This window comes from Elephas maximus, chromosome 12 (genome assembly GCF_024166365.1).
Source record: "Elephas maximus indicus isolate mEleMax1 chromosome 12, mEleMax1 primary haplotype, whole genome shotgun sequence".
NCBI lineage: Eukaryota > Metazoa > Chordata > Mammalia > Proboscidea > Elephantidae > Elephas > Elephas maximus.
Genome location: NC_064830.1, coordinates 91,772,985 through 91,799,603, shown reverse-complemented (window position 1 = coordinate 91,799,603; position 26,619 = coordinate 91,772,985). Strand labels below are relative to the sequence as shown.

The 26,619-nt window shown below is 43.4% G+C and overlaps 1 protein-coding gene across 4 annotated transcripts in view; it reads right to left on the bottom strand.

The window, feature by feature from the left end:
- The window catches only part of PILRA (paired immunoglobin like type 2 receptor alpha), a 33,366-nt gene extending 25,845 nt beyond the window's left edge, over window positions 1-7,521 (bottom strand). Inside the window, exons 1-4 of one of the 4 annotated variants that reach the window (XR_007519609.1) lie at window positions 7,328-7,514; window positions 1,063-1,247; window positions 535-677; window positions 98-244 (exon numbers count right to left, since the gene is read on the bottom strand). Coding sequence is in view for 3 of the 4 variants with exons in the window: in XM_049903624.1 (XP_049759581.1) it covers window positions 98-149 (52 nt within the window). In the remaining variant the exon portion in view is untranslated. Of the gene's footprint in view, window positions 1-97; window positions 245-534; window positions 678-1,062; window positions 1,248-7,327 lie in introns of all 4 variants that reach the window. The other 3 variants (XM_049903624.1, XM_049903623.1, XM_049903622.1) reach the window with 3 other exon arrangements.
- Between the last annotated feature and the right edge of the window lie 19,098 nt (window positions 7,522-26,619).

Here is a 26,619-nt window from a genome sequence, read left to right as displayed (position 1 = left end):
CAGACCCATCACCTAGATGCCCAGCCATAGCCTCTCCCAGGGGACTTCTCCCATTGCCCCTGGCAGAGCCGCCACCAGGGATCTCCTGGCTACTCACCTGCCTGTGCAAGTGCTGGCAGCAGCACCAGCAGTAGCAGGGGCACACTCATCACCTCAGTATCTTCCAGGGGATGATGAGAAGACAAGCAGAGTTGTGGAGGCAAGAGAGGAGCTCTGAGAGGGAATACCTGGGGGACTCACAGGACTGGGGATAAAGCCCCCAGGAGAATGTGGGAGACCGAGGATCAGGCTCCTTCTCACTTCTGGAGGGGACTCTGTTATACGGAAGTGTGAGAACCTTCCCTAAACCCACCCATCCCAAGATGACCAGCACTTCCTTCAACAGTCTGGTTTCTTCTTTTCCTATACTGTATTGCAAAAGAGCTTCTCTTGGCACCAATGGCAAGAGAGTTATGTTCATAGGTCCTCCAGCCTCCACCTCAGGCTGAGGGGAGTGGCCCTGGCCTTGACTGGCTGGGGTCTCTGATCACCCACCTTCATTCTCCAGCCTCTGATGGCTTCCTTAATGTCTCCTTTGGAGTCAGTCTGTCTGTCTCTCTCACAGGAGGAGGCCCAGTGCAGACTTTCTCAGTGAGAGAAAGGCAGCATGAGTCTGCCAGTGGGCCCCTGATTCTGCCCTTAGAGAAAACAAGAGGGGAAGAAACTGATGGTCAGTGCCCTCAGCCCCAACTCTTGCCGCACCAGTTCCACCCAGCTTGCTCTACCCCCTCTCATTCTCCTGCGGGGGCCCCCAGGCGGGACTAGAGCCAAGCCTCAACCTCCAGTCTCTCTGAATCCACAGTACCTCCCACTCCTTTCAGATGCTTCGGCCTGCTGGTGCCATAGAACCTCTGGGCCTTGACTTCTGAGGGCAGAAGCTCTAGGGGGTGGGCCTTAGGAGCCTGTATTTTCATAAATTCCTTAGATGATTCTGTCCACAGCTGAGTCTGAGACTTCCTGGCTAATCCAAAGCCTTCCTTGGACAGAGGAGGAAATGAAGGCTCAGAACATTTAATGACTTACCCGGTGACACAGCTCTGTGGGCTGAAGATGGACCAACACGTTGTCTCAACTGTGACAGCTGTGGACAGGTCGGTGATGGTGAGACATGGGGACTGGGGGCTTTAGTAACCCACAGGGCTCATCCTGTAAGAGGCTTTGCCCAACTCCTTCTCTAGGATGAAGTTGGCATTGGCTTGTTGAGTGAACTGTAGGGAGTGGGGAGAAGGGCATGATTTCATCAGAGGAAGTGGCATCAGCTTTCTGGAGGCTGAAGCAAGCAGAGACAAACTTCCCCTCTTCTTTTCTTAGTTTCTTCCCTATTCTTAATAGTTTCTTTCCACATTTCTCCTCCACTAGCAGCCAAGTGACTCTGCCTTCTCTCTGCATCTGCTTTTCTTACCTTTCCTCATGGGCTCAGGAAATGAGGTCCACATGTTTATGAAACTTCCTCCTCTGAGTCAGGGCCTAAACGCCAATTGCCTTAATCCAGCTTACAAGACTGTGTGCACGTGTTATTATCTCCATTTTACCCATGGGTAAACTGAGTCACAGAGGCTTAATGTCCTGGTGTCCTCTGGGCTGTAAAAGGTGTCTGGAGTGAACTGATAACAGCCAGAAAGTTGGGCAGAAGAAAGGACGAGGGCCCACTGGCCGTCTGGGCAGGGCCTTGAGAGGGTGGCCTTCACTGTCTGCGGAGTGACACTTGGGATCTGTCTTCTTGCCCCACCAGATGTGGGACCTAGATGGAAAGTCACATGCTCACCGGGCTACCCAAGGAGGAGAGGGCTGGACCCATCAGGGAGCACCACGGTCCATTGCCTTGGGCCACCCAGAACTTTTACAAAATAGGCTTCAGGTGACTTCTGCAGGGTACGTGCTGTCTAGTTGCCTTCAGGCCCTGATGCTCCCACATGTGGCCTCCTTAGATGCAAATCGAACATTTTATGTCATTTTCAGGCCCCTGGACCCTATAAAATCCCCACGAGATGAGGAATTGTGGGGCGTGATTTCAGCTCAGGGACCAGATATGGTCTCCTGGGTTTGTTTGTTCATCTTCCTCTTCCCCAATAAGAATAGGAGCCTGGGAATCAGCTTTGAGCTATGACAACCATTTCTCTACTCACAGAGGGGGCTTCTAGGAGGAAGAGAGCCTGGAGTTCATGATTCAACTGTGGCTAGAGCCTAAATACAACTCTCTAGCCCAGGTGGTGACCGTGGGGGAAGGGATTCACAAGCAATGTGATCAGGAGCAGGGTCACAGTGAGGGTAAGCTATGCACCATAGTTTTAGAGCTACTGCTTTAGGTGTCCCCCTAAATTCTCTCAGGCTTCTGCTCTCATTTCCTTACTGGCTATACCCATCGTTGCCCCAGGCTGTTGCCCCTCCATGGCAACTTACCCTGTTTCTGCTTTCCTCCTAAGATCAGAAACAAGGCAAGAATGTCTTCTCTCACTACCGCTATTTATTGTACTGAAGATTCTAGCCAGTGCAATACGAAAAAAAAAAAAAAAAATCCAGATTGGAAAGAAAGAAGTAAAAACTCTTATTCACAGATAATTTGATTCTTTATGTAGAAATTCAATGGAATCTACCAAAAACTACTGAGCTAATAAATGAGTTAAGCAAGGTTGCAGGATACAAGATCAATATATAAAAATCAATGGCCTTTCTATATAATAGCAACAAAGAATTGGAAATAAAAATGAAAACAATACCATTTACAACAGCATCAAAAATATGAAATACTTAGGAATAAATGACAAAAATGTACAAGATCTGTACGCTGAAAACTACAAAATGTTGCTGAAAGAAATTGAAGACTAATAAATGGAGAGTTCATAGATGAGAAGACTTGATATTGTTAAGATGTCAATTGTCCCCAAATTAATCTGTAGATATAACAAAATTTCAGTAAAAATCTCAGCAGGCTTCTTTGTAGAAATTGAGAAGACAATCCTAAAATCCATATCAGAATTCAAAGTACCTACAATGCCCAAAACCTACTTTTAAAATGGAGAACAAAGTTGGAGGACTTACACTGCCTAACTTTAAGACTTATTAAAAAATACTGTATTCAAGATAGTGTGGTATTGGTGTCAAGGTAGTCAGATGGATCAATGGAACAAAATAGAGAGTACAGAAACAGACCTACACACATACAGGTTCAATCAATTTCCAACAAAAGTGCAAAGGCAATTCAGTGAAGAAAAGACAATACCTTAAATAAATGGTCCTGGAACAATTGGACATCCACATGCAATGCAAAAAGAAATCAACTTTGATTCATACCTTAAACTATATACAAAATGAATCAAAGATCTATATGTAAACTCAAATTATAAAACATTAGGAAAAAAGAAACAGGAGAAAATTTCTGTGACCTTGGATTAGATGAAGATTTCTTAGATTCAACACCTGAAGCATGATTCATAAAAGAAAATACTGATAAATTGGACTTCATCAAAAAGAACAACTTCTAAGGGCCACATAAACCAGAGACTCTATCAGCCTGAGACTGGAAGAACTAGATGGTGCCCAGCTACCACTGATCAATGCCCTGACAGGGAACACAACGGAGAAACGCCTGATGGAGATGCAGTCCTCAAATTCTCATAAGAAGACCAGACTTAATGGTCTGACTGAGACTGGAGGAACCCCAGAGGTCATGGCCCCCGAACTCTCTGTTAGCCCAAGACTGGAAGCATTCCCAGAGCCAACTCTTCAGGCAGGGATTGCAGTGGACTATAAGACAGGCAATGATACTGGTGAGGAGTGAGCTTCTTGGCTCAAGGTAACACATGAGACTATGTGGGCAGCTCCTGCCTAGAGGGGAGATGAAAGGGCAGAGGGGGACAGGAGCTGGCTGAATGGTCACAGGGAATACAGGGTGGAGAGGAGGAGTGTGCTGTCACATTGGGAGGAGAGCAGCTAGGGGTACATAGTAAGATGTGTATAGGTTTTTGTATGAGAGACTCACTTGATTTATAGACTTTCACTTTGAGCACACACACACACACACACACACACACACACAAATTAACAGCTCTGCATTTCGGGTTGTTAAAACTAAAGGAAGCATTAAAAATGTAACTGGTCCTCTGTGGGCAACTCCTGTCTGGAGGGGAGATGAGAAGGCAGAGGGGGACAGGAGCTGGTTGAATGGGCATGGGGAATACACGGTGGAGAGAAGGAGTGTACTGTCTCATTAGGGGGAGAGCAGCTAGGAGTACATAGCAAGTTATGTGTAAGTTTTTGTATGAGAGTCTGACTTTATTTGTGAACTTTCACTTAAAGCACAATAAATTAAAAAAAAATGTAACTGGCTTTCTAATTTAAGATTCATTAAAAATATCATTGGCAAAAAAAATTTTTTTTCAATGTATAATTAAACTTTTCCCAGCATGTTTAAAAAAACAAAAAAGAACAACTTCTGTTCATTGAAATATACTATTAAGAAAATGAAATGACAAGCTACAGACCAGGAGAAAATATTTGCAAATCACGTAACTGACAAAGGACTTGTATCCAGAATATGTAAGAACTCTAAAAACTTAGTAAGAAAACAAAATTTCAGTTTAAAAAAAGGGCAAAAGATTTGAATACTTTTATCAAAGAAGATACACAGATAAAAAATAAGTACATGCAAAGATGTTTAACATTGTTAAAAAAAAATGCAAATGAAAACCACCATGAGATACCATTGTTGTTGTTAGTTCAACTCAAGTCAGCTTTGGCTCATGACTACCCCATGTGTACAACAGAACGAAAGGTTGCCCAGTCCTGCCTCTGTTCTCGATCATTGGTACGCGTGAGTCTGTTGTTCTGACTGGTGAGGCGCTCATCTTCCAGCACTATATCAGACAATATTCTGTTGTGATCCATAGGGTTTTCATTGGCTAATTTTCAGTAGATCACCAGGCCTTTCTTCCTTTAGTTTAGAAGCTCTGCTGAAACCTGTCTGCCATGGGTGACCCTGCTGTTATTTGAAATACCAGTGGCTTATTCAGTATTCTTTGCCAGCAGCACAATTTAAAGGTACGAATTCTTCATCAGTTTTCATTACTCATCGTCTGGCTTTTGCATGCATAAGAGACAATTACAATCACCACGGCTTGGGTCAGATGCACTTTAGTGTTCAAGATGACATCTTTGCTTTTCAACACTTTAAAGAGGTCTTTTGTAGTTGATTTACCCAATGCAATGTGTCTTTTAATTTCTTAACTACTGCTTCAGTGGGTGTTAATTGTAGATCCAAAAAAAATGAAATCCTTGACAACTTCTGTCTTTATCATGAGGTTGTTTATTGGTCCTGTTGTGAGGATTTTCGTTTTCTTTATGTTAAAGTGTAGATCATACTGAAGGCTGTGGTCTTTAGTCTTCATCATATGCTTGTCCGATTCAAAATTGCCAATACCAGTCCCTTTCAGCCCACTAACGCCAAGGATATCAATGTTTATTGTGTTCCATTTAATTTTGACGATTTCCAGTTTTCCTAGATTTGTATTTCATACATTCCACATTCTGATTATTAATGGATGTTTCCAGATGTTCCTTCTCATTTTAAGTCATGACACATCAACAAACGAAGGTCCTAAAAGCTTGACTCCATCCATGTCATTAAGGTCAACTCTGCTTTGAGGTGGCAGCTCTTTCCCAGCCGTATTTTGAGTGCCTTCCAACCTGGGGGGCTCATCTTCTAGCACTATATTAGACAATGTTCTGCTGATATTCATAAGGTTTTCACTGGCTAATTCTTTTCAGAGGTAGACCGCTGGGTCCTTCTTCCTAGTCTGTTTTAGTCTGGAAGCTCAGCTGAAACCTGACCCTGCTGGTATTTGAAATATCGGTGGCATAGCCTCCAGCAACACAGCAACAGGGAAGCCACCACAGTAAGACAAACTGCCAGACACAGGGAAACTTGTTAGAAATGCAAATTCTTAGACCTCATCTCAGACCTGCTAATGTTTAAGGACCACTGCCTTAGGGCAAGGAAAACTACATTCATTGAATACCTCCTGCCTTGTGCATTGCCTTTACTTTTTACAGCAACCCTGTGAGATAATGGAATGCTATTCCCAGTTGCCAGAGGAAGAAACTGAGACTCAGAGAGGTCACCTCAGTTATTCCTGGTCCCTCTGCCGGCCAGGACTGGAGATTGGACCATGCTCAAGTTTGTCTGATTTGTGAGCTGACCAGCAGTTTAATCTCCTTCTCCACCCCGTCCTCCCAAAGTCCTCCCTAGAGAGAGTGCTTCATTCAGTCAGCAGCTTATCAAGGTCTGGGGAGACAAAACAGGAGGGATGTCAGCATGCTGAGGTTGGCTACACAAGGCAAGGAAAGAGGACAAGTGATTCACTGCAGGGCAAGGAAGGGGGACAGGTCTTAGTCGTCGCCATTCCCATGGACTGTCTCTTGTTTGTAATGGTCATTGCTGGGTAGTATTCCATTGGATGGATGCTATTTATCACTCCATTTTAATGTTGGTGGACAATTGAGCTGTCCCCAGTGTGAGGCCATTCTGAATAACGCTGCTGTGTAGATCTGAAGTAGCGAAAATGCATTTTCTTTAGCGTTTTAATATTAGGGAGAATATATTCTCTCATTTGTTTTAGTATAGCTGTATAAACTGTGATTAATCTCTAGTCCTTGGAAAATGGTGCAGGCTCTGTTCAAAATATAGCTGAGCAGCCAGTTCCACTCTTAAACATAACGAACGCCCTAATACCTTACAACCTGTTTTTCCCTATTCAAAATAGGTGATTGAGAACTTGACATGACTAACGCCATAATGATGCTCTACATAATCTCTAAACTTTTTTTTAAATTGCACCAGCTGCACCAGTCTCTTCCAAAGGGGTGCGGAGCTATCTCAGCTCCTGTGGCCTTGGTCTTTCTTCTTCTTTCTTTGTTCTCTTGAGAAATGGCCTTCAGCCTGCAAACTGACGGGAAGGTTTTCTTTCTTGGTCCCTATCTCAGCCACAGTGGACTTGGCAAAACAGCTCCACTAGCTGAGAGATTCTTATGAAAGCTTTTCAGCCTGTTATAAATATACTGATTAGAGTCCAGATGCCCGGCATGTTCACCTTTAGTTTAATAAAGAGGTTTTGTGGTTGTTTTGTGATGTATAAGACCATTTGTGGACTAGGTGCTCAAAACATTAGGTAACCCTGATCTTTCCCATATAAAACCCTCCCATCAACCCTTTAGGGCAGACAGAACTTGGGAGAAATTTAACCCTCTCTGTCTCTTGAATACCGGTATTCTATAAAGCCTTCTTACTGCTTACCTCCTCTTGTCTCAGTATTGGCTTTGCCACAGGCAGCTCGAACCCGCAATTTGCGGTAACAGATCTTCATCGGTTTCTGTGATGCGTTTCTACTATAGAAGCCTCTCAGTTAGTTGCTCTTGTCTCCCATCTGGAGAAAGGGGCCCAGAGATAATTCTCCTTGCCCCTGGTTGGGGACAGGCCTGGAGTGAGCCCTGTAGAAATTGGAGTTTGGCTGGGAAGAGAAGCCTCTCAATGTGAAACAATTAGAGAGAAGGCCAGTCCTAAAAAGTTAATGTCGAAACAGGCAGGGACGCTATCTGTCTCTTGCTGTGTACCAGCGCTTTGCATTTAACCCTCCCAACAACCCCACGATGTAGGCCGGCCTGTTTTTACGCAAGGGGGACCTGAGGTCCTGAGCGATGTTATAAGCCTCACTTGCTTGAGACAACCCAGCCAATAAATGGCTGCAGTGGTGTTGGGTCTGAGCCCAGAGCTCATGCTTCCAACCACTTCCTTATGCGGTGACAACAGCCAGTAGTCCTTAGGCATCATTAAAAACCAATGGTTCCCTTTTTTCTGTTGTCTTTCTTCTACACAGGGAGCTCCTTGAGGGCTGAGGTGCTGCCTTGGGTTCTTGTCACCAGTCAAACTGTGCGAGGCAGTCAATGTCGACCAAATGCCTATGGAAAGAGAAATCTTAAAAGGATGGGTATCAAATGGTGGTAATTGGCGTAGCTTTCCAGGCACTCTGCAGTGTTTTCTGTGTGTTATCTTATTCTGTCCTCACTCAGGTCCTCTACGGGTGGTACTGTTATTATCCCCATTTTATGGATGAGGAAACTGAGGCTCAGAGAAGTTAAGTCATTTGCCCCAGCAGTCTAATTCCAGAGCCTGTCAACTGGGGTCTCTGCCTCTGTCAAGCTCAGTTTCATTTGCTGTGTGACTGAGGCTTTCTCGCCTGTCCTCCACTTTCTTGAGCCATGGGCCTACATTTTGACTTTTGACTAGCTGGTAGGCTGATTGAGTCCTCGGAGATGGGAGCAGAGGGCTGAGAACTAGGAGGCAAAAGCTGACCCCTGACCCTGTGGAACTCCTAGAGGACAGAAAGGACACTCACACACAGTGGAAACAGATCATGGTGTTGCTGGAACTGAATAAGGTTTTTGCCTCTCACTGGTCAAGAATGAGCAGGTAAGGCATGGAGAATTTTCCACACAAGCAAAGCTTTATTGAAGAGGCTTGCAAGTCGAGACGAGGAGGACCTAGGTAATGCTTACCCCCGTCTCACAGAACAAAGGACTTGCATGGGTTTTTAAAAATTCTTGGGAGGGGGATTCATGTTTATTTAGAGGCATAGGTGGGCTTTTCCTGCAAGTAGCCGGTTTTGGGTGGGGATAGGTTAACTAAGGTGCGCACGCAACTGCTTTTTAAGATGGTTCCTGTCCCGGAGGCCTCTGGGATTTGTAGCAGGCTTATTATGGGGTGTTGTACCTGTGTAGTCTCTTGCTCCCCAAGTTTGATTCTCCAGCTGTGGCTGTAGCCCATTGCTGCCCCTGGCAGAAGGTCACACAGTGGTCACAGATGGATATTCTGCGCATGTCCCTGGGGCTGGTTTCATCTGACTGCTTCTGAAAGGCAACTTTAAAGAAGATTGTGGGCTGTTTTCTGATACCCTGCCCCGTTGTTCTGGAGAATGCCTTTGTTTCTGCACCCTGGCCCATTTCCTGTTACTTTGTTGCTTTAATTTGTTCATGTGAATTGCAGATATGGGGGCCCCTCTGTTCCCTGTCTTAATGGTCCCCCTCCTATGGAGGTATGCTGGTCGATGTTTAGAAAATAGTTCTCCCAAAAAGAGCCCTGATTTGTAGCATTTGCCTATTTCCGTAGTGTAAATACTCCCACAATAACCGATTTAACTGCCAACGAAGGGTCACTGAGAGTGAAGTTGCATGTCATTGTACAGTATTCCCACCATACAGATAAAAAAACAAACAAACAAAAAAAACCATACAGATAATATAGGACAGGATAAATTACCTCAAGATAATAGTAACATGCGATAAAATATTTAGGGAGTGATGAGTTTTGAGAATTTATTATCATTTTTGATATAATTTATTTCAAGTTTACATTCTTAAATTTTCAATAATGGCTGTGTTTAACAACGAGCTCAACAACACTCCTGAAAATATAACAGTTGGCTCTAGCACATTCCAGCCCCTGGGGTCCTCAAGTGGTCTTCAAGCGGTTTGGCCAATTTAGGAGAAAAGGCCCTGAAATTATTTTGTTTATGTGTATTTCACAGAATGAAACCTAAGATTAGTTATGACTGACACGGAAATCCTTTTTCTTTTTTCCCTTCTTGCAACATGTTTTCAGTAACCTTTCTCTCTGAAAGGCTGAGCACTGCTTTCAAGGCCTGAACTGGCAGGTTGATCTCACCTCAGCCCATGGAACTTCAGGTCATTGTGTGTCAGTGGCTCATATTTGTCCAATGTCTGTTTTTCATTGCTCCAGTTGGGCTTCATTATATCCCTGGTTCACAAAATCGGACCAGTGGATCTAAAGCAGTTCACTGAATGGTAAGAATTGTAATGAAAATAGTTAACAGTGGAACTCAGAAAATAGTAAGTATAACGATGATGACACCCCAGGCTGAATAAAGCCTATCAGTTTGTTTCCTCACACAAGGAATCAAAGGAGAAAAAGGCTTCTCTGGAAGACAGAAATGCTATCTGGAAATTGGACTTTACTGGACCTGCTGTGTAACCTGTCTCGGAACCTTATTCGATCACGATCACGATCAAATAAGGTACAAGCACAGAACAATGCCCTTTAGCACAAATTGGTGAATTTTGTTCTATCGGTAGAGAAGATGAAGTTGCACTTCCTGTAGTAAAACAGGGTACAAGTCCTGCTGTTGGATCTCATGCAACGTGCTGGACATCTTCAATTTTCCTTCTGGATCCACTCTCACATTTGTCTGCTCGGCTCTGGGCTCTGTGTCCTGGGAGGCTTCATGGACTGTTGTCCAGCTGTGTTCGGACAATGGGGAGCAGTGCCAGGGTCTGATGGAGGAAGGGCAGATATTGAGGTTGGCAGTGACTTCTCCTGGCCTCCTCCCTGAGGGTCCCTGCAGCTTCACGGTGGGCAGAAGTCAAAGCCAGGCTTGTCCCTACCATTTGCAAGAGCATAACTGGAGGCCCCCATCCCTTATTTCGAAATACTGGAAAGTTGTAAATCAAGCTTATAGTCTGCTAAATAAGAGATGCTCTACCTCTCTACTTTCCTAAGTACACCTTCGTAATGCAAAATTTGAACAGTATGGTTTTTATATGAATGGAAGTTGGCAAAACAAAGACAACTCTAATAACTATTGCATAACCCTGTATGTTCTGTTAATGGGCTGATGATATTTGGAGGACTTATAAAGGCATTACCCAGAACCCAACTCAGTGCCGTCGAAGACATCAGCTTCTTAAATTATTATATATATATATTTTTAAATGTACTTTTTAGCCTTCTCTCAGTAAAATCACTAAATATGTTATTAGAACAAATATTTTCATATAATTTGTTTTTTAAATTGACAGTAATCAACAATAGCAATGCCAAATTAGACAACCTTTCTTGAATCATTGTAGCTCTTAGGCTGTTTATTAGTTTCCACTTCTTTCTGCTGAGGCAGTAATAGCTGGAATTGTCAATATTTAAAGCAGCACCTGTATCTAGAAACAAGTCGCGGATTTTACACAACACATTTCAGTGTTGCAGTGGGGTCACATACGATGTTATCATTATTGCAGGAAGTATTACAAAATGCCTTAATGTCAAACCCTGGTGAGGTAGTGGTTAAGAGCTATGGCTGCTAACCAAAAGGTTGGCAGTTCAAATCCACCAGGCGCTCCTTGGAAGCTCTATGGGGCAGTTCTACTCTGTCCTATAGAGTCGCTGTGAGTCGGAATCAACTCAACGGCAGTGGGTTTTAAACTGCTATCACTTTTATCATGATTTTCTCTACCTCTTAAAACAACTTGATAGTTTACTTCATGTATTATATGTCAAACCCATATATATATGGGTCATATATACAACCCAAGGAGCCCTGGTGGTGCAGTGGTTAAAGTGCTCAGCTGCTAATCAAGAGGTCAGCAGCTTGAACCCACCAGCCGCTAGACGTGGCAGTCTGCTTCCATAAAGATCACAACCTTAGAAACCCTAGGGGGCAGTACTACTCTGTTCCGTAGGGTCTCTGTGCATTGGAATCAACTCAATGGCCATGGGTTACATACAACCCCTTGTATGTGTGTGTGTGTATAAACCAAACCCAAAACCAAATTCACTGCTGTCGAGTACACATATGTGTAGATCTCTGGGTGGTGCAAATGGTTTGTACTCAGCTGGTAACTGGAAAGTTGTTGGTTTGAACTTGCTTGGTGGCACCAAAGAAGAAAGGGCCTGGCGATCTGCTTCTCTAAAGAGTTACAGCCAAGAAAACCCGATGGAGCAGTTCTACTCTGCACACATGGGGTCTCCCTGAGTCAGAATCGACTCGACGCCAATTAACAACAAGAATTGTGATTGTTGAAAGGGCAGATGTTTTGTTACCTATATATTTAGCACAATTTTAAAAAATGTGAAAAAATTGTTCAAACTTCTGCAGTTGCATGTACAACTGTTAAAAATAGTGTGCTAATTTGTGAGTACCTCTGGAACCATGAATTGGAACAGGAAGAAAAGAAAGGGGCTGCTTGTTATAACTGAAAGTCAGTTTTTTTGTTATTCAAGAATCTACTGCATTCGAGTCATCTGAGGGACCAAAAAAAATTTAACCCATTGCGGTGGAGGCGACTCTGACTCATAGTGACCCTTTAGGACAGAGCAGAACTGCCCCATAGGGTTTCCAAGGAGCGGCTGGTGGATTCCAACTACCGACCTTTTGGTTAGCAGCCATGGCTCCTAACCACTGTGCCACTAGGACTCTATCTGAGGGACAGGATTCAACAAGTTAATTAATTTGTCTTTTCTGTTACCTAAGTACTTTCTGTGCTCAATTTCCTTGCCCAGGCGAAAGAAGAGCTAGTCTTCAATGTTACCAAGGGCACAACCCACAGGCCTTTGTGGCATTTGGGCCCAGTTCCCTATTGTGTCAAGGAATGGGAAAGCTACTGGAAAAGCACTTTTCTGGGGACCAAAGTGTGTTAGTCATGAGACCTTCTCTTCAGAAGTTACAGGCTGCACAGGGCGAGGATCGGGTGCTAGATTCCAAGTGACCCAGATGTTCTTGCGTCTTTTATAGAGTCGACTGTGTATCTGTGATAAACAGGACTCCCTAGAGCCTGGGACCAGGGCAGGATCCCTCTTGCCTGAATCTAAGGGGGGTGCTGATCACAGCTCCTGTCAAGCAGCCCTCTCCACACAGCTCTTACTAGATTCTGCTAACTACAGGAGCTTGCTGTACCAGCCTTGGGCTACCTCACTGTGTCTTGCAGTGTTCCCACATGCTGCTCACTGCTTCCTCTCTAAGTATAGTCATGCACCCCATAAAGTCCGTTCAGGCCCTGTCCAACCACATATACTTCCAGGGTCCCATAAGGCTATAATACAGTTCAGCGGAAGTAACCTGACGTAGCGAGCACAACAGCTTCCTGCACGCAACACATGTATCTCCTGTATCTGGTATACAAAGCAATTGCTCTGCCAGGTGTATAATGGTACCAATCCCATGGCCTTCGAGTCGATTCTGACTCATAGAGACCCTATTGGAAAGAGTAGAACTGCCCTATAGGGTTTCCAAGGAGTGGCTGTTGGATTTGAATTGCTGACCTTTTGGTTAGCAGCCATAGCTCTTAACAACTGTGTCACTAGGGCTCCGTATAAGGGTACAGCACATCTATAACCTACACACGTGTCCTGATAGTCACAATAAACGCCTATGTTATGGGCTTAGTATGTACCGCATTACGCTTTCTATCGTCCCCAAGTTATGAACATCTGACTTAACATACAACCTGTAGTTATGAACCAACCCCCGTAAAGCCTATTAAAAATTTGAGGTACATACAATGGTGTAATAACAAACAGGAGCTACTTTGCAACACCCATCAAAACATTATTATTATTATTATTATGTTAAAGATATTTTAGTGTATTTAGAAGTGTTTCTTTAATGCTTCTTATGCAGACAAAGGTACACTATATACTAAGACAAACATTTGACTAAATGACCTTAGATACCACTGTACCTAACTGTTCTGATTTACGTACAAATTCGATATAAAGACAGATTTAGGAATGAAATGTGTTCTTAATCCAGGGACTACTGTATATAATATGGTGTTCATACAATGTCCAAATTGCATAATTTCCTGTTTCACAGAATGAGATGTAGAGCAGGCATTAAGTGACACATGACTGTAGTTCCTTTATTAAGTTCTTTTTAAATGGCCCTAATCTGAGAATGCCATCTGTCTCTAGTCTGGACCCTCACTGCTTCAGGATTGGACAGAGGTACTGCAGGGTATGCGTCAGCTCTTCGCTTACGTGTGATGGATACAAAGGGAGAAGTGCTCAGCAGCTTTTGCTTTGTTGATTGCTGAAAACCCCTGCTACAGGAGAATAAAACCATGACATAAACTGTGAAATGTGGACAGAAAGAAAAGGGGTTTACAGTCAAACAAAAGAAATTGTATCTTACTTTGTTTCATTCTTGCACAGAAAACTAAGTAAATTTTACTACTAGTCTAACGAACAAGCCCAAAAAGACAGTGGTTGAATACAATAAATGTTTAGTCCTCGTTCATATACTTTCTAGTGTAGATGTTCCTAATCAAAGGCTCTCTTGGGTGTCTCTCCTCCAGTTGGGGATTCAGGGACCCAGGCTCCTTCCATCTTGCAGTTTCACTTTCCTCTGGGTCCTCAGGATCCTCTCCAATCATCTAGTAGGTGGGGAAACAGAGTGTTATGGATTGAATTGTGTCCCCCCAAACTACGTGCGAACTTGGCTAGGCTGTGATTTCCAGTATTGTGTGATTATCCACCATTTTGTCATCTGATGTGATTTTTCCGTGTGTTGTAAATCTTACCTCTACGATGTTAATGAGGTGAGATTAGCGGCAGTTATGTTAATGAAGCAGGACTCAGTCTACAAGATTAGGTTGTGTTTTAAGTCAATCCCTCTTGAGATATAAAAGAGAGAAGCGAGTGGAGAGGCATGGGAACCTCATACCACCAAGAAACAAGAGTCAGGAGAATAGTGCATCTTTTGGACCCAGGGTCCCTGCACTGAGAAGCTCCTTGACCGGGAAGACTACGACAAGGACCTTCCCCACAACTGACGGAGAGAGAAAGCCTTCCCCTGGAGCTGACACCCTAAATCTGGACTTCTAGCCTACTAGACCGTGAGGGAGTAAATTTCTCTTTGTTAAAGCCATCCACTTGTGGTATTTCTGTTATAGCAGTAAGACAGGGAGAAAAGGCCCTGAGATCGGAGGGTGCTTGCTTGAGAAATAGCTAAGAGGCTGGTGTAGTTAGAGAAGAAGCAAGTAAAAGAGAAATAGACTCCACTATCCGGGAGGTAATAGGGGGTTAAGTGTGGAACATAGAGACTTAGTAAGACAGGGAACAGAAGGGCCCCCAAATCTGCAAACAAAGTAACAAGAAATGGGCCAGGGCACAGAAACAAAGCAATGGGGCAGGGTATCTAAAAATAGCTGCAAACGTCTTTAAAGTTGCCTTTCAGAAGCAGCCGGAGAAAACCAGGCCCAGGGACATGTGCAGAACATCCACCTGTGACCGCTATGTGGCCGCCTACCAGGAGCAGTGAGGGGCTACAGCCCCAGCCAGGGAATTGAACCCAGGGACCGAGAGACTGAGCAGGCGTGACACCCCATAATAAGTCCTGGTACGAATCCCAGAGGCCTCTGGGACAGGAGCCATCTTGGAAAGCTGCTGCACGCACACCTTAGTTAACATATCCCTGCCTGTGTCTATGGATAAACATGAATCTCTTCCTGCCCAAGAACTTTTAAAAACTTGGGCCCATCTTTTGTTCTGAGAGATGAGGGTAAGTGTTGCTCTAGGCCCTCCTCGTCTCTGCTTGCAAGCCTCTTCAATAAAGCTTTGCTTGTGTGGAAAACTAACTATGTGCCTTACCCGCTCATTCTTGACCAGTGAGAGGCAAGAACCTTATTCCGGTAACAGCAGCACTAGATAACTAAGACATAGAGTATGGAGGGTTGTACCAGAGGGTTTTACCTCACTTCCTCTGGAGGCAATATACATCACTTCCTCCCACACTGCTTTAGCCAAACATCAGTTGCTTGACTCCACCTATCTGCAGGAGAGGCTAGGGCCAAGATGTAGGGTGAGGCAAGTAAGACACTCACCCAGGACATAAGATTTAAGGGATGCCAAAAAACTCAGTAGATTCTGAAAGTATTATTGATAAGTTTGGTTCCATTAAAGCCAGGAAAGTAATTATAATAAATTTTGGTTTTGGCGTAAGTAAAATACTTAAATTTTTAAATACTCCTCCAACTTTTCCATTTTTCAACTACTTTAATGTTCTGGCAAAAAATTATCCACTAAAAATTGCATAGTAACGTATACAAAGGGGCACACATTTTTATGTGCCCGGTACAAAACGAATTCTAGGTTTTAATGAGCACATAGTTGTCTCTGCCAGCACCCCACACTTTATTTTTTATCTTTATTATATTTTTCATCTTTCTTCTTTAATAATAAATGCATTTAAGATAGCATATTTTTCTCTGCATACAGCTTTCATTGTATCCCAGGGTCCTGGTGCGACATGTTTTCCTGCTCGTTGCTTTCTAAGTAGTTTGTTATTTCCCTTTTTAATTTTATTTTTATCCAAAAGTTATTTAAGAGCGTGTATCTTCTTTTCCAAGTACATATTGTTAAGATGTCTTTGGTCTTATTTTTATCATGTATTACTAAATACATTCACTTCTGATTGGAGAATATGGCTTACAATAAATTTATTTTTAGAAATTTGTTAAGATTTCTATGTGGTCAAATACGAGATTGATTTTTGTAAATGTCCTATGAATGTATGACTAGGTACCTATTTTATAGTAGGAGTCTCTGGGTGGTGCAAGCTGGTAATGCCCTAGGCTGCTAACCAAAATTTTGGAGGGTCAGTTCCATCCAGAGGCACCTTGGAAGAAAGGCCTGGCAATCTACTTCCAAAAAATGAGCAATTGAAAACCCTATCGAGCACGATTCTACTCTGACACACGTGGGGTCACCAGGTGTCAGAATAAACTTCACAGCAATTGTTTATTACATAATAATGAGTCCTCCATCCTTCCCAGCACTATGCTGTAATCCTTAAAACAACCCTAATATGTAGATATTTGTATCAGTTCTTTAGGGCTGCTGTTACAAATTCCCACAAACCAGGTGCTTTAAAGCAACAGAAATTTATTCACTCACAGTTCTGGAGGCTGTAAGTTTGAAATCAAGGTATCAGCAGGGCCACACTCCCTCTGGAGGCTCTAGGGGAAAATCTTTCCTTGACTCCTCTAGCTTCTGGTGGCTCCAGGTGTCCCTTGCTTGTGGCAGCATCACTCCAATCTCTGCCTTCTTCCTTGTGTGTCAAACCTCCCTCTCCTTTCTTTTATAAGGCTACCTGTTATTGAATATAGTTGTTAGGTGCCATCAAATTGGTTCTGACTCATAGAGACCCTACGTACAACAGAACGAAACACTGCCCAGTCCTTCAACATCCTCTCAATTGTTGCTATGCTTGAGCCCATTGTCCCAGCCAGTGTGTCAATCCATCTCCTTAAGCGTCTTCATCTTTTTTTTTCTGACGCACTGCTTTACCAAGCATGACTTTCTTCTCCAGGGACTGGTCCCTCCTGATAATATGTCCAAAGTACGTGAGATGATGTTTTGTTGTCCTCGCTTCTAAAGAGCATTCTGGCTGTACTTCTTCCGAGACAGATTTGTTTCTTCTTCTGGCTGTCCATGGTATATTCAATATTCTTCACCAACACCATAATTCAAAGGCATCAGTTCTTCTTCAGTCTTCCTTATTCATCGTCCAGCTTTCACATGCATATGAGGTGATTAAAAATACCATGGCTTGGGTTAGATGGACCTCAGTGCTCAACTTGATATCATTGCTTTTTAACATTTTAAAGAGGTCTTTTGCAGCAGATTAGCCCAAAGCAATGCTATTCATAAGGTTTTCACTGGCCGATTTTTTTTAGAAGTAGATCACCAGGTCCTTCTTCCTAGTCTGTCTTAGTCTGGAAGCTCCACTGAAACGTGTCCACCACGGGTGACCTTGCTGGTATTTGAAATACCAATGGCATAGCTTCCAGCATCACGGTAGCACGCAAGTCACCACAGTATGACAAACTGTCAGACGAGTGGTGGTGGCTTGGATATAAGGCCCACCCTAAATCAAGAATGATCTTATCTCAAGATTCTTAATCACATCTGCAAAGACCCCTTTTTCCAAATTAGATGATATTCACAGGTTCCTGGGTGGGGAGGTTAGGACTTGATCATATCTTTTTGGGGTCCACTATTTAGTCTGCTGGAGTCCTGGTGGCGTAGTGGTTGAGATATCAGCTGTTAACTAAAAGATCGTCAGTTCAAATCCCCTACTCTGTTTCGTAGGGTGGCTATGAGTCGGAATCAACTCGAAGACAGCAAGTTTTTTTGGTTATTTAGTTCACTACAATGTTACTCCCATTTCACAGATGAGGAAAACAGGGGCATGGTCAGAAGCCAGAAATTGCGTAAGGTGGAAACCTGTCAGAGAAAGAAAACTCAAATATTTTCCACTAAAACAAGTGATAGAAAAGTGGTAAGACTGCAGCTTGTCAAAGATGGAAAACTTATAAGACCTGGAAAAACAAGGCAGTCCTGTTGAGTTCCAGCTGTCAGGGTTTCATTATAGTTTGTCATCTGAAGCCGCTGAGTGAGGGGTGTGGTTCTCCTTTTAGAAAATGATCACATCCCAGAGATGGAGCTTTCCTGTTTCTTTGGAGGTTTTGTGTCTTTAGGTCTTCTGGATGCTCCTCTCACTTCTCTCCCTGCTCCACCCTCCTCTTGTTGCCCACTCTGAGACAAATCTTATCTTTTATTGCCCAACCCAAAGCTGGTTTCTTAGCAAGCTCAATCAGCCCATGGGAGAGGGGAACCTCAAACACTGCAGCTTTCTCAGGCCTGAACCTCTCCTGGAAGCCAGTTTCATCTCTCTCCTGTGCCCCTTTGCCTACCCAAACCCATCCCCTTCTCCCACAAAGTCTCCCTGACTTTTCCAATCCAAACCGTGTTTGCCTTCTCAAAACTCTCACAATAGCAAGAGTCCGAGTTATCCCTTTACCTTCAGGATCAGAGGTCCACGGAATGATCGTCGACCTCCCCAGTCCCCAGCCCTCTGACTTCTGGGGGTCTTGAGTGTCCATGTGGCTGATGGTGCCATGCTCAGGGTTAAGTCACTTTTAGGTTTATCCCAGCTCAGCCAACCTGCTGGATCTTGCCATCCTCACAAATATTCTCCCTTGAGATCTTCACCCCCCAGCAAACTGCGTTGGCTACACTCCCCCTCCTTCCCTGGTGCCATGAGTCCACTCTGACTTAATTGTCTTCTCCAGGCCTTTGACTCTCCCTTCTCTGAGTCCATCAGCCACCTACTAGCTCTACATGAAGCCATCTGTCTTCTCCACTCCACCACAGTAGCTGCAGGACATCACTGGAGAAAACTCAGTCAATGCCCCCAGCTTGGGCAGTTCTAGAACATCTTAGATGGGCTGGGTCCTCAAAGCTGCTCCTTCAGCCTTCCTTCAGTGGCCTGTAAACCTTCACCCCCTCAATCTTCAAACCCTTGACCTTGCCTTTGCCTGTCGCCCTTCAACAAAATAATGTGATTCCTCTCTGGTGTGAGCCCCCCAACTTTCTGTCTCTACATGTAACTATATCTGTATCCACAACTCAATCTTCCCTCATGTATTAATCAGAATAGGCTAGCTATGCTGCAGTAATAAATAAACATACAACTCCAGTGGATTAACACAATACAGATTTGTTTCTTGATCGTATCTTAGGCCAGTGTGGATCCTCAGTGTTCCTGGGTGGCTTTCTTCCAAGCAGTGACTCAGGGTACAGGCTCTTTCCATCAGGTAGTTCTGCCATCTTGGAACCCTTCACTTTCAGACATATGGGGAGAGAGAACATAAAAGCCTTTATAGGCAGCTTTATGGCCAGGCCATCACTTCTGCCCACATTCCACTGGTCAGAACTCAGCTACATGGCTTTACCTAGATGCAAGGCCTTCCTGCAGGCCTAGAAGGAAAAAGAATCATCTTAGCTGAAGGCAGAACATGCTCTTCAACATTTCATCTTCAGTTGACTCCATGAGGCTGTCACTGAACATCCATCCAGCAGGTGTTTCCCTTCGGTGCTGACTGCTTTGTCCCTCAAGCTCCCCAAGGGCCTAAGAAAATGTTTTAGAACTAGAAGACAAATTATTGGCTCTGAAATACAAAAAGAAAACTATAAAATCAAAATGTGTGCTGATTTAACTGGGAACCAAGATAATGTAATGTCAATTTCAGTCTGAATGTTAATGTCCATAAAAATTGTGTTAAGATTTTTTTCACTTCACAGAATCCCTGAGTTTGTATTTCGATTGCTTGGAAATTACAGACAACTATAAATTAAATGAGCTGCTTATTAGCCAATTTTTTTTTAATTGATAAAAATTCTTTCAAAGATTTCAATAAGAAAAAAATTTTTTTCCTTAAACATTCAGTGTGGGAGGTAGGTACATCTTAGCACGTTTGGTAGAATACATGCAGTTCAGAGTGTCCAGGTCCGTGAAGGTCCCTGTATCAGTCAGGGTCCAGTCAGGAGGCAGAAAACACACCAATTTCAACAGGGAAAAATTAATACCAGTAAATATTAAGTAGTAAACGCTTGGTAACTACCAAAAAGAGTAAAGAAGACTTTAAGGAATACACAAACAGCAAATGCAGAAAGCAGCTACCTTGGGGGCTGAGGAAGAGTGAACAAGGAAGGAATTCAGAAGTTGGGAAAGGGCCTCTGCAGGCTGCTGTTGAGCCCTCGATGGAGAGGGTGTGGCTGCCACAGGACCATGCAGCCTGCCAGTGGCAAAGAAACTTGCCAGAGGGTGGAACCAGAGCTGGTCCATGGGAACAGCCTACTGGGTGGTTGCAGAACTCACTGGAAGGCGGGGACAGGCTGGAGCTGGCCCATAAAAGTAGACTACTAGAGGGGTGATGAAATGTTCTGGAATTGATGGTGGTGATGCTTGTACAACTGTGAATATACTAAACCCTTGAATTGGATATTTTTAAAGGACGAAACTTATGGTACATGAATTATGTCCCAATTTTAAAAACTAGAGCTGGGTTGAGAGCCACGGGGCCTCTCACAAGGTAACCTGGTAATAGCCCTGCTGAAGGAACCCAATGGAACCAGAAAAAGAAGACGAGAAGCCCCCTTCTCTTGCTATGGCCTGCAGTGTCCCTCCAGAGATCTCTGTTGACAAAGGAGCCAGTGGCAAAGACGAAATATTTACAAGGTCCAGACCAGCTCCAGTATCACAAAGCAGAGCAATGGAGGGTGGATTTGGAGCTAAGAGGCAATAAATTGATCCCTGGCATGGCCTTAAGCCCCCTTCTCTCGTCCAAGGATAGTCTGGTTACCTGGGTTTGGGCCCTACCTTCCAATTTCCTCAGGCATTTTGCTGTAGCTCTCCCTCAACCTCTCTCCTGTATGTACTGCCTCTCTCTCCCCATCAACACTTGAACTTGCTCAGGTAGCCCCCATACTGGAGAAAGAAAACACCTTCCCTTAATCCTGTCTCTCTCTCTAGCCTCTGTCTCTCTGCCTCAACCGTATTACTTTCTCATCTCTCATTTACTCCTCAACTCTGTGTCATCAGGTGATTCTCACCAAGGTCACCTAATTTGCAGGCACAGAAGATCCTTCTCTTTCTGTGTCCTTATCTTCTAGGTCCTACTTGCTGCATTTGGCATTGTAGGACTCATCCTCACTTTTGAAGTTTTGCTGCCCTTGGGTTCTGTGACATCCCACTCTCTGGACAGACAGTGCCCACTTCTCTGAAGTCTTTCTTCTGCTGGTCGCTTGCATGCTGGTCTTCCCCAAGAGTACATCGGTGAGTCTTTTTCCACTTCATATACTCTCTCTGTCTGATTTCCTCCATTCTTGTGGTTATCGCTCCTCTTTCTGCTGATGACTGACAAGTCCTCATCCTTAGTACAGCTCTCTCCCCTCCTCGTCAAGCCTGTATATCTTCCTACCTGCTGGACGGCGCCATTTGAGTAACAGAATCATTACATGCACAAAATGAAACCTACCACGTTTCCCCAAACCTACTTCCTGTGTTCTAGACTTTGATCCCATCATTCATCTCATCTCTTCACATAAACCAGAAATTCAGTTTTTTTTCTTCCAGAAGGGGATCTCATGCTATTTTCTTGGAAGGCCTGAAATATGACTTCCCCAGGCCCGAAGGTTTGTGCTCCTCTAGCATGGCCAAACCTGCAGACCCAGATTCAGCAGTATCTCCGTCTCAGTTAATCCTAAAAACACACCTGTTCAGCGGTATTATTATTACCACTATAGATGAGAAAACAGGCTGAGAGGGTTAATGACTTGCATTAGATATTCCCACAGCAGAAAAGTAGCAGAGCTGGGGTTTAGCCCCAGGCCTTCTGCCTCCAAACTTAGAACCACTTCTACTCAATCTTACTGCTCACCCAAATTTTACTGATCTGGGTTTTAGTTGGAGAGTGAAGTTGGCCTTATTTTCTCTCTCATCTGAGATAATTTCTTTGCTTCTGACCTAAGGCTCTTGATAAATTGAAAGGTACCCCCCTGGATACCCTTTTAACTCTGTACTGAAGTCACTCCTGAGGTTCACCCTTCAGCCAAAGATTAGACAGACACATAAAACAAAATGAGACCAAATGGGCACACCAGCTCAGGGGCAGAGACAGAAAGAGGGATGGAGCATGGGCCCTTGGAGAAGCCAGGGAGGAGTCCCAGATACAGTGGACTGGCACCCTCCACTCTGAGAAAGGTGGCCGGCATGGTCTCTTGGGTCATCCAGTGGGCTCAGAAAGACTAGGAAGCTGGACCAGTTCCGACCATGAGCCAGTGGCAATGTGGTAAAGGAGAGACATTATCTAAAGCTCATGTTACTTCCAGGCTGTAGTTACCTGGGGAGGCAATGAGGAGACTATGGCAGTCCTGCTCTCTGAGGTCCCTGGCTTCCCCACCAGCCACACAGTGGCCCTACTTACCATTCATTCACTCAGCACGTATTTACTGAACACCCACTATGTGTCAGGCACTGTTTTGCAGAGGCCCAGCAAGGGAGATTAGAGGTGGGCATTTGCCCCTGGGTTAAAGTCCAATGGGTGGAGGTAGGCAGATGAAGTGGCAAAGTGGTTATGTGCTTGGCTGCTAAATGAAAGGTCAGCACTACAAACCCACCAACTGCTGCACGGGAGAAAGATGCAGCAGTCTGTTTCTGTAAAGGTTATAGCCTTGGAAACCCTATTGAGCAGTTCTACTATGTCCTATATGGTTGCTGTGAGTTGGAATGGACTCAAAGGCAATGGGTAGGTAGGCTAAAGGCTGATGATCACATGTTTATTGGCCACTTGAATGTCCTCCTCTTTGTCAAAGTGTCTGTTCATGTCCTTTGCCCATTTTTTAACTGGGTTGTTTGTCTTTTTGTTGTTGAGTTGTTGAAGGTTCCTATATATTTTAGAGATTAAACCCTTATCAGATATGTTGTGCCTGAAGACTTTTTCTCAGTCTGTAGTTGTCCTCTTCTTCTTTTTGATAAAATCCTTTTTTTTCTCAGTTCGTTTTTTTCCTAAATTTCATTTATTTTGTTGTTGTTGAGAATATACACAGCAAAACATGCACCAATTCAAGTTTCTACATGTACCATTCTCACCCTTCTTCTCTGAGTTGTTCCTCCCTCACTAACATAAACTCACTGCCCCCTAAGATTCCTATCTAATCTTTAAAGTTGCTGTTGTCGGTTTGATCCCACATAGATAGTTCTTAAAGGGTCATAATGCTCAAGGCAGACCTTTTTCACTAGTTAGGCTAAACTGATTTTTTTTTTTAGGCTAAACTGTTGTTCGGTTTGATCAATAAAATCTTTCGATGCACATAAGTATTTAATTTTTTTGAGATTCCAATTATCTAATCTGATTCTCCTGTTCATGCATTAATAGTTGCATTTGATAATTTATGTATTTTTTAATTAGGTCCCGTAGCTTTGTCCCTATATTTTCTCCCAAGAACTGTATAGTTTTAGCTTTAACATTTAGGTCTTTGATTCATTTTGAGTTAGTTTTTGTGTATGGTGTGAGGTATGGATCCTGTTTGATTTTTCTGCATGTGGATATCCAATTTTGCCAGCATCATTTGTTAAAGAAACTGCTTCTTCTCCACTGAATGGACCTTGTTGAAAATCAGTTGTCCAGAGATGGATAGATTTATTTCTGGGTTCTTGATTCTAGTCCACTGGCCTATGCTTCTATCGTTGAACCAGTACCAGGCCATTTTTATTACTGTGGCTGTATAGTATGTTTTGAGATAAAAAAGTGTGAGGCCTCCTACTTTTTTCTTCTTTTTCAATAATGCTTTGACTATTAGTGGCTTCTTTCCTTTCCATATAAAGTTGGTGATTAGTTTTTCCATTTCAGTAAAGAATGTTGTTGGAATTTGGATCGGGGTTGCATTGTATCTATAGGTGGTTTTGGGTAGTATCAACATTTTCACAATACTAAGTCTTCCAATCCAAGAGGGCAGATGTCCTTCCATTTCTTGTAGTAGTGTTTTATAGTTTACATTGTGTAAGTCTTTTACATCCCTGATTAGGTTTATTCCCAGGTATTTTATCATTTAGGGGACTATTGCAAGTGGTATTGTTTTCTTGTTTCCTTTTTGGAGTTCTCCCTGTTAATATAAAGGAACTCAACTGATTTTTGTGTGTTGATCTTGTAACCTGCAACATTGCTGAATTCTATTAGATCCAAAAGCTTTCTTGTGGAATCTTTGGGATTTTCTTTGTATAGGATCATGCCATCCGTGTATAGGGATGGTTTTACTTCTTCCTTTCTGATTTGGATACCCTTTATTTTATTTTTCTTGCCTGGCTAAGACTTCCAGTGCAATATTGAATATGAATGGTGACAATGTCTTATTCCCATTCTCAGCGGGAAGGGTATCAGCCTTTCTCTACAGAGAAAAATGTTGGCAGTTGGTTTTGCATATATGCACTTAATATGTTGAGAATTTTTCCTTCTTTTTTGCTGAAAGTTGTTATCAGGAAAGGGTGTTGGATTTTATCAAATGCCTTTTCTGCATCAATCGAGATGATCATGTGGTTCTTTTCCTTTGTTTTATTTACATTGATTGATTTTCTGATGTTGAACCACCCTTGCATTCCTGGCATGAATCCCACTTGATCATGACGTATGATTTTCTTAACATGTTGTTGAATTCTGTTCGCTAGAATTTTGCGTCTATATTCATGAGAGATATTGGTCTGTAATTTTCTTATTTGGGAGTGCCTTTACCTTCCAAATAAGGGTGATACTGGCTTTATGGAATGAATTAGGGGGTTTTCTTTCCCCTTCTATGTTTTGGAAGAGTTTCAGTAGAATTGGTGTCAACTCCTCTCCATGCCTTCCTTTTTCCATCATTTTTTCTTTCCCTGGGTGTTTAAAGCCACCACCTCCAAGAAGTCCTCCTTGACTCCTCTCTTTGGCAGTTACATTCCTTCACTCTGAGCTCCCACCTGTGCATTTTCTCTATTAGATCCCTGACTAACCTTGAAATATAGCAGGCTTCTTACCTTTTGGCCCAGAGGGTGTTTCTGCAGCTTCCTCCTCTAATGGGCAAAGAAGATGGGCGACTTACCTCATTCTTTCCTGGTGTAGCCTGGACTCTCATTGGCTACACAGGGTGTGTCCCCTGGGACATACAGTCCCTGAGGTGGAGGGAGGCATTTCTCTGATCTTAGTGCCAGTTTTGGCCCTGGCCTCTGCCCCCACCAAAATCTGGGCAAACAAATGTATGCAAAAGTCCAAAAAAGTTTCAAGGACCTCTGAGCTCAAGATTTCTAGTAATACAACCTGGGGTCACCCACCAAGTAAAGAACTGAGGGTGGCAGAGGTGCCGGAGCTAACTAGGCCTCGCTGCCCTTACTGTGGATTGAATTGTGTCCCCCTAAAATATGTGCTATAAATCCTGACCCTTATACCTGTGACTATAATCCCATTTGGGAATGGGTTTTCTTTGTTATGTTAATGATGTAGTATTAGAGCAGGGTGTGTCTTGAGTCAATCTCTTTTGATATATTAAAGGAGCAGATTCACCTAGCAAAGATGAAGGGAAGACAGATGCCAAGCCCCATGGAGATCACCAAGGAGCCAACACAGAGAGAAGGCCTTTCCCTAAAGCTGGTGTCCTGAATTCAGACTTCTAGCCTTCTAAACTGTGAGAAAATTAATTTCTGCTTGTTAAAGCCACCCACTTGTGGTATTTCTGTTACAGCGGCACTAGATAACTAAGACAGAATTTAGTACCAGAGAGTGGGGTGCTGCTCCAACAAATATCTAAAATACGAAAGTGGTCTTGGAGTTGGGTAATTGGTGGAGGTTGGCAGAGTTTTAGGGTGCCTAATTTTTTTTAATAGTAAAAGCCTGGATTGCCTTAAAAAGACTGTTGGTAGAATTATGGCCAACAAAGGCAATTCTAGTGAGGGCTAAGAAAGAAGTGAGGAGAGCTATAGAGAAAGTCTTTATCATCTTAGAGAATACATATGGCGTCACCAACAGAATGTTGCTGGAAACGAGGATGTTAAATGTGCTTCTGGTGAAGCTTTAAAAGGAAATGATAGAAGTTACCAGGGGTGGGAGGAAAAGGGAAAGGGGGAGTTATTGCTTATGGGGTACTGAGTTTCAGTTTAAGGTGATGGACAAATTGCATGTCTATTCCTTCTCCTAGTTTTTGGTGGTTGCCATAATTCTTGGCTTTCCTTTGCTGCTTATAGATGCATTTGCCTTTGTTATCACATGGTATCTCCCTCTATGTGTCTCTTTCTATGTCTGTACTCCCCTTTATAAGATACCACTCAGAGGGGATTAGGTTTAGGACCCACCCTATCCTGACAGCACCTCAACATAACAACAACAAAACTATATTTCCAAACAGGATCACATTCACAGGTACAGGGGTGAAGACTTCAA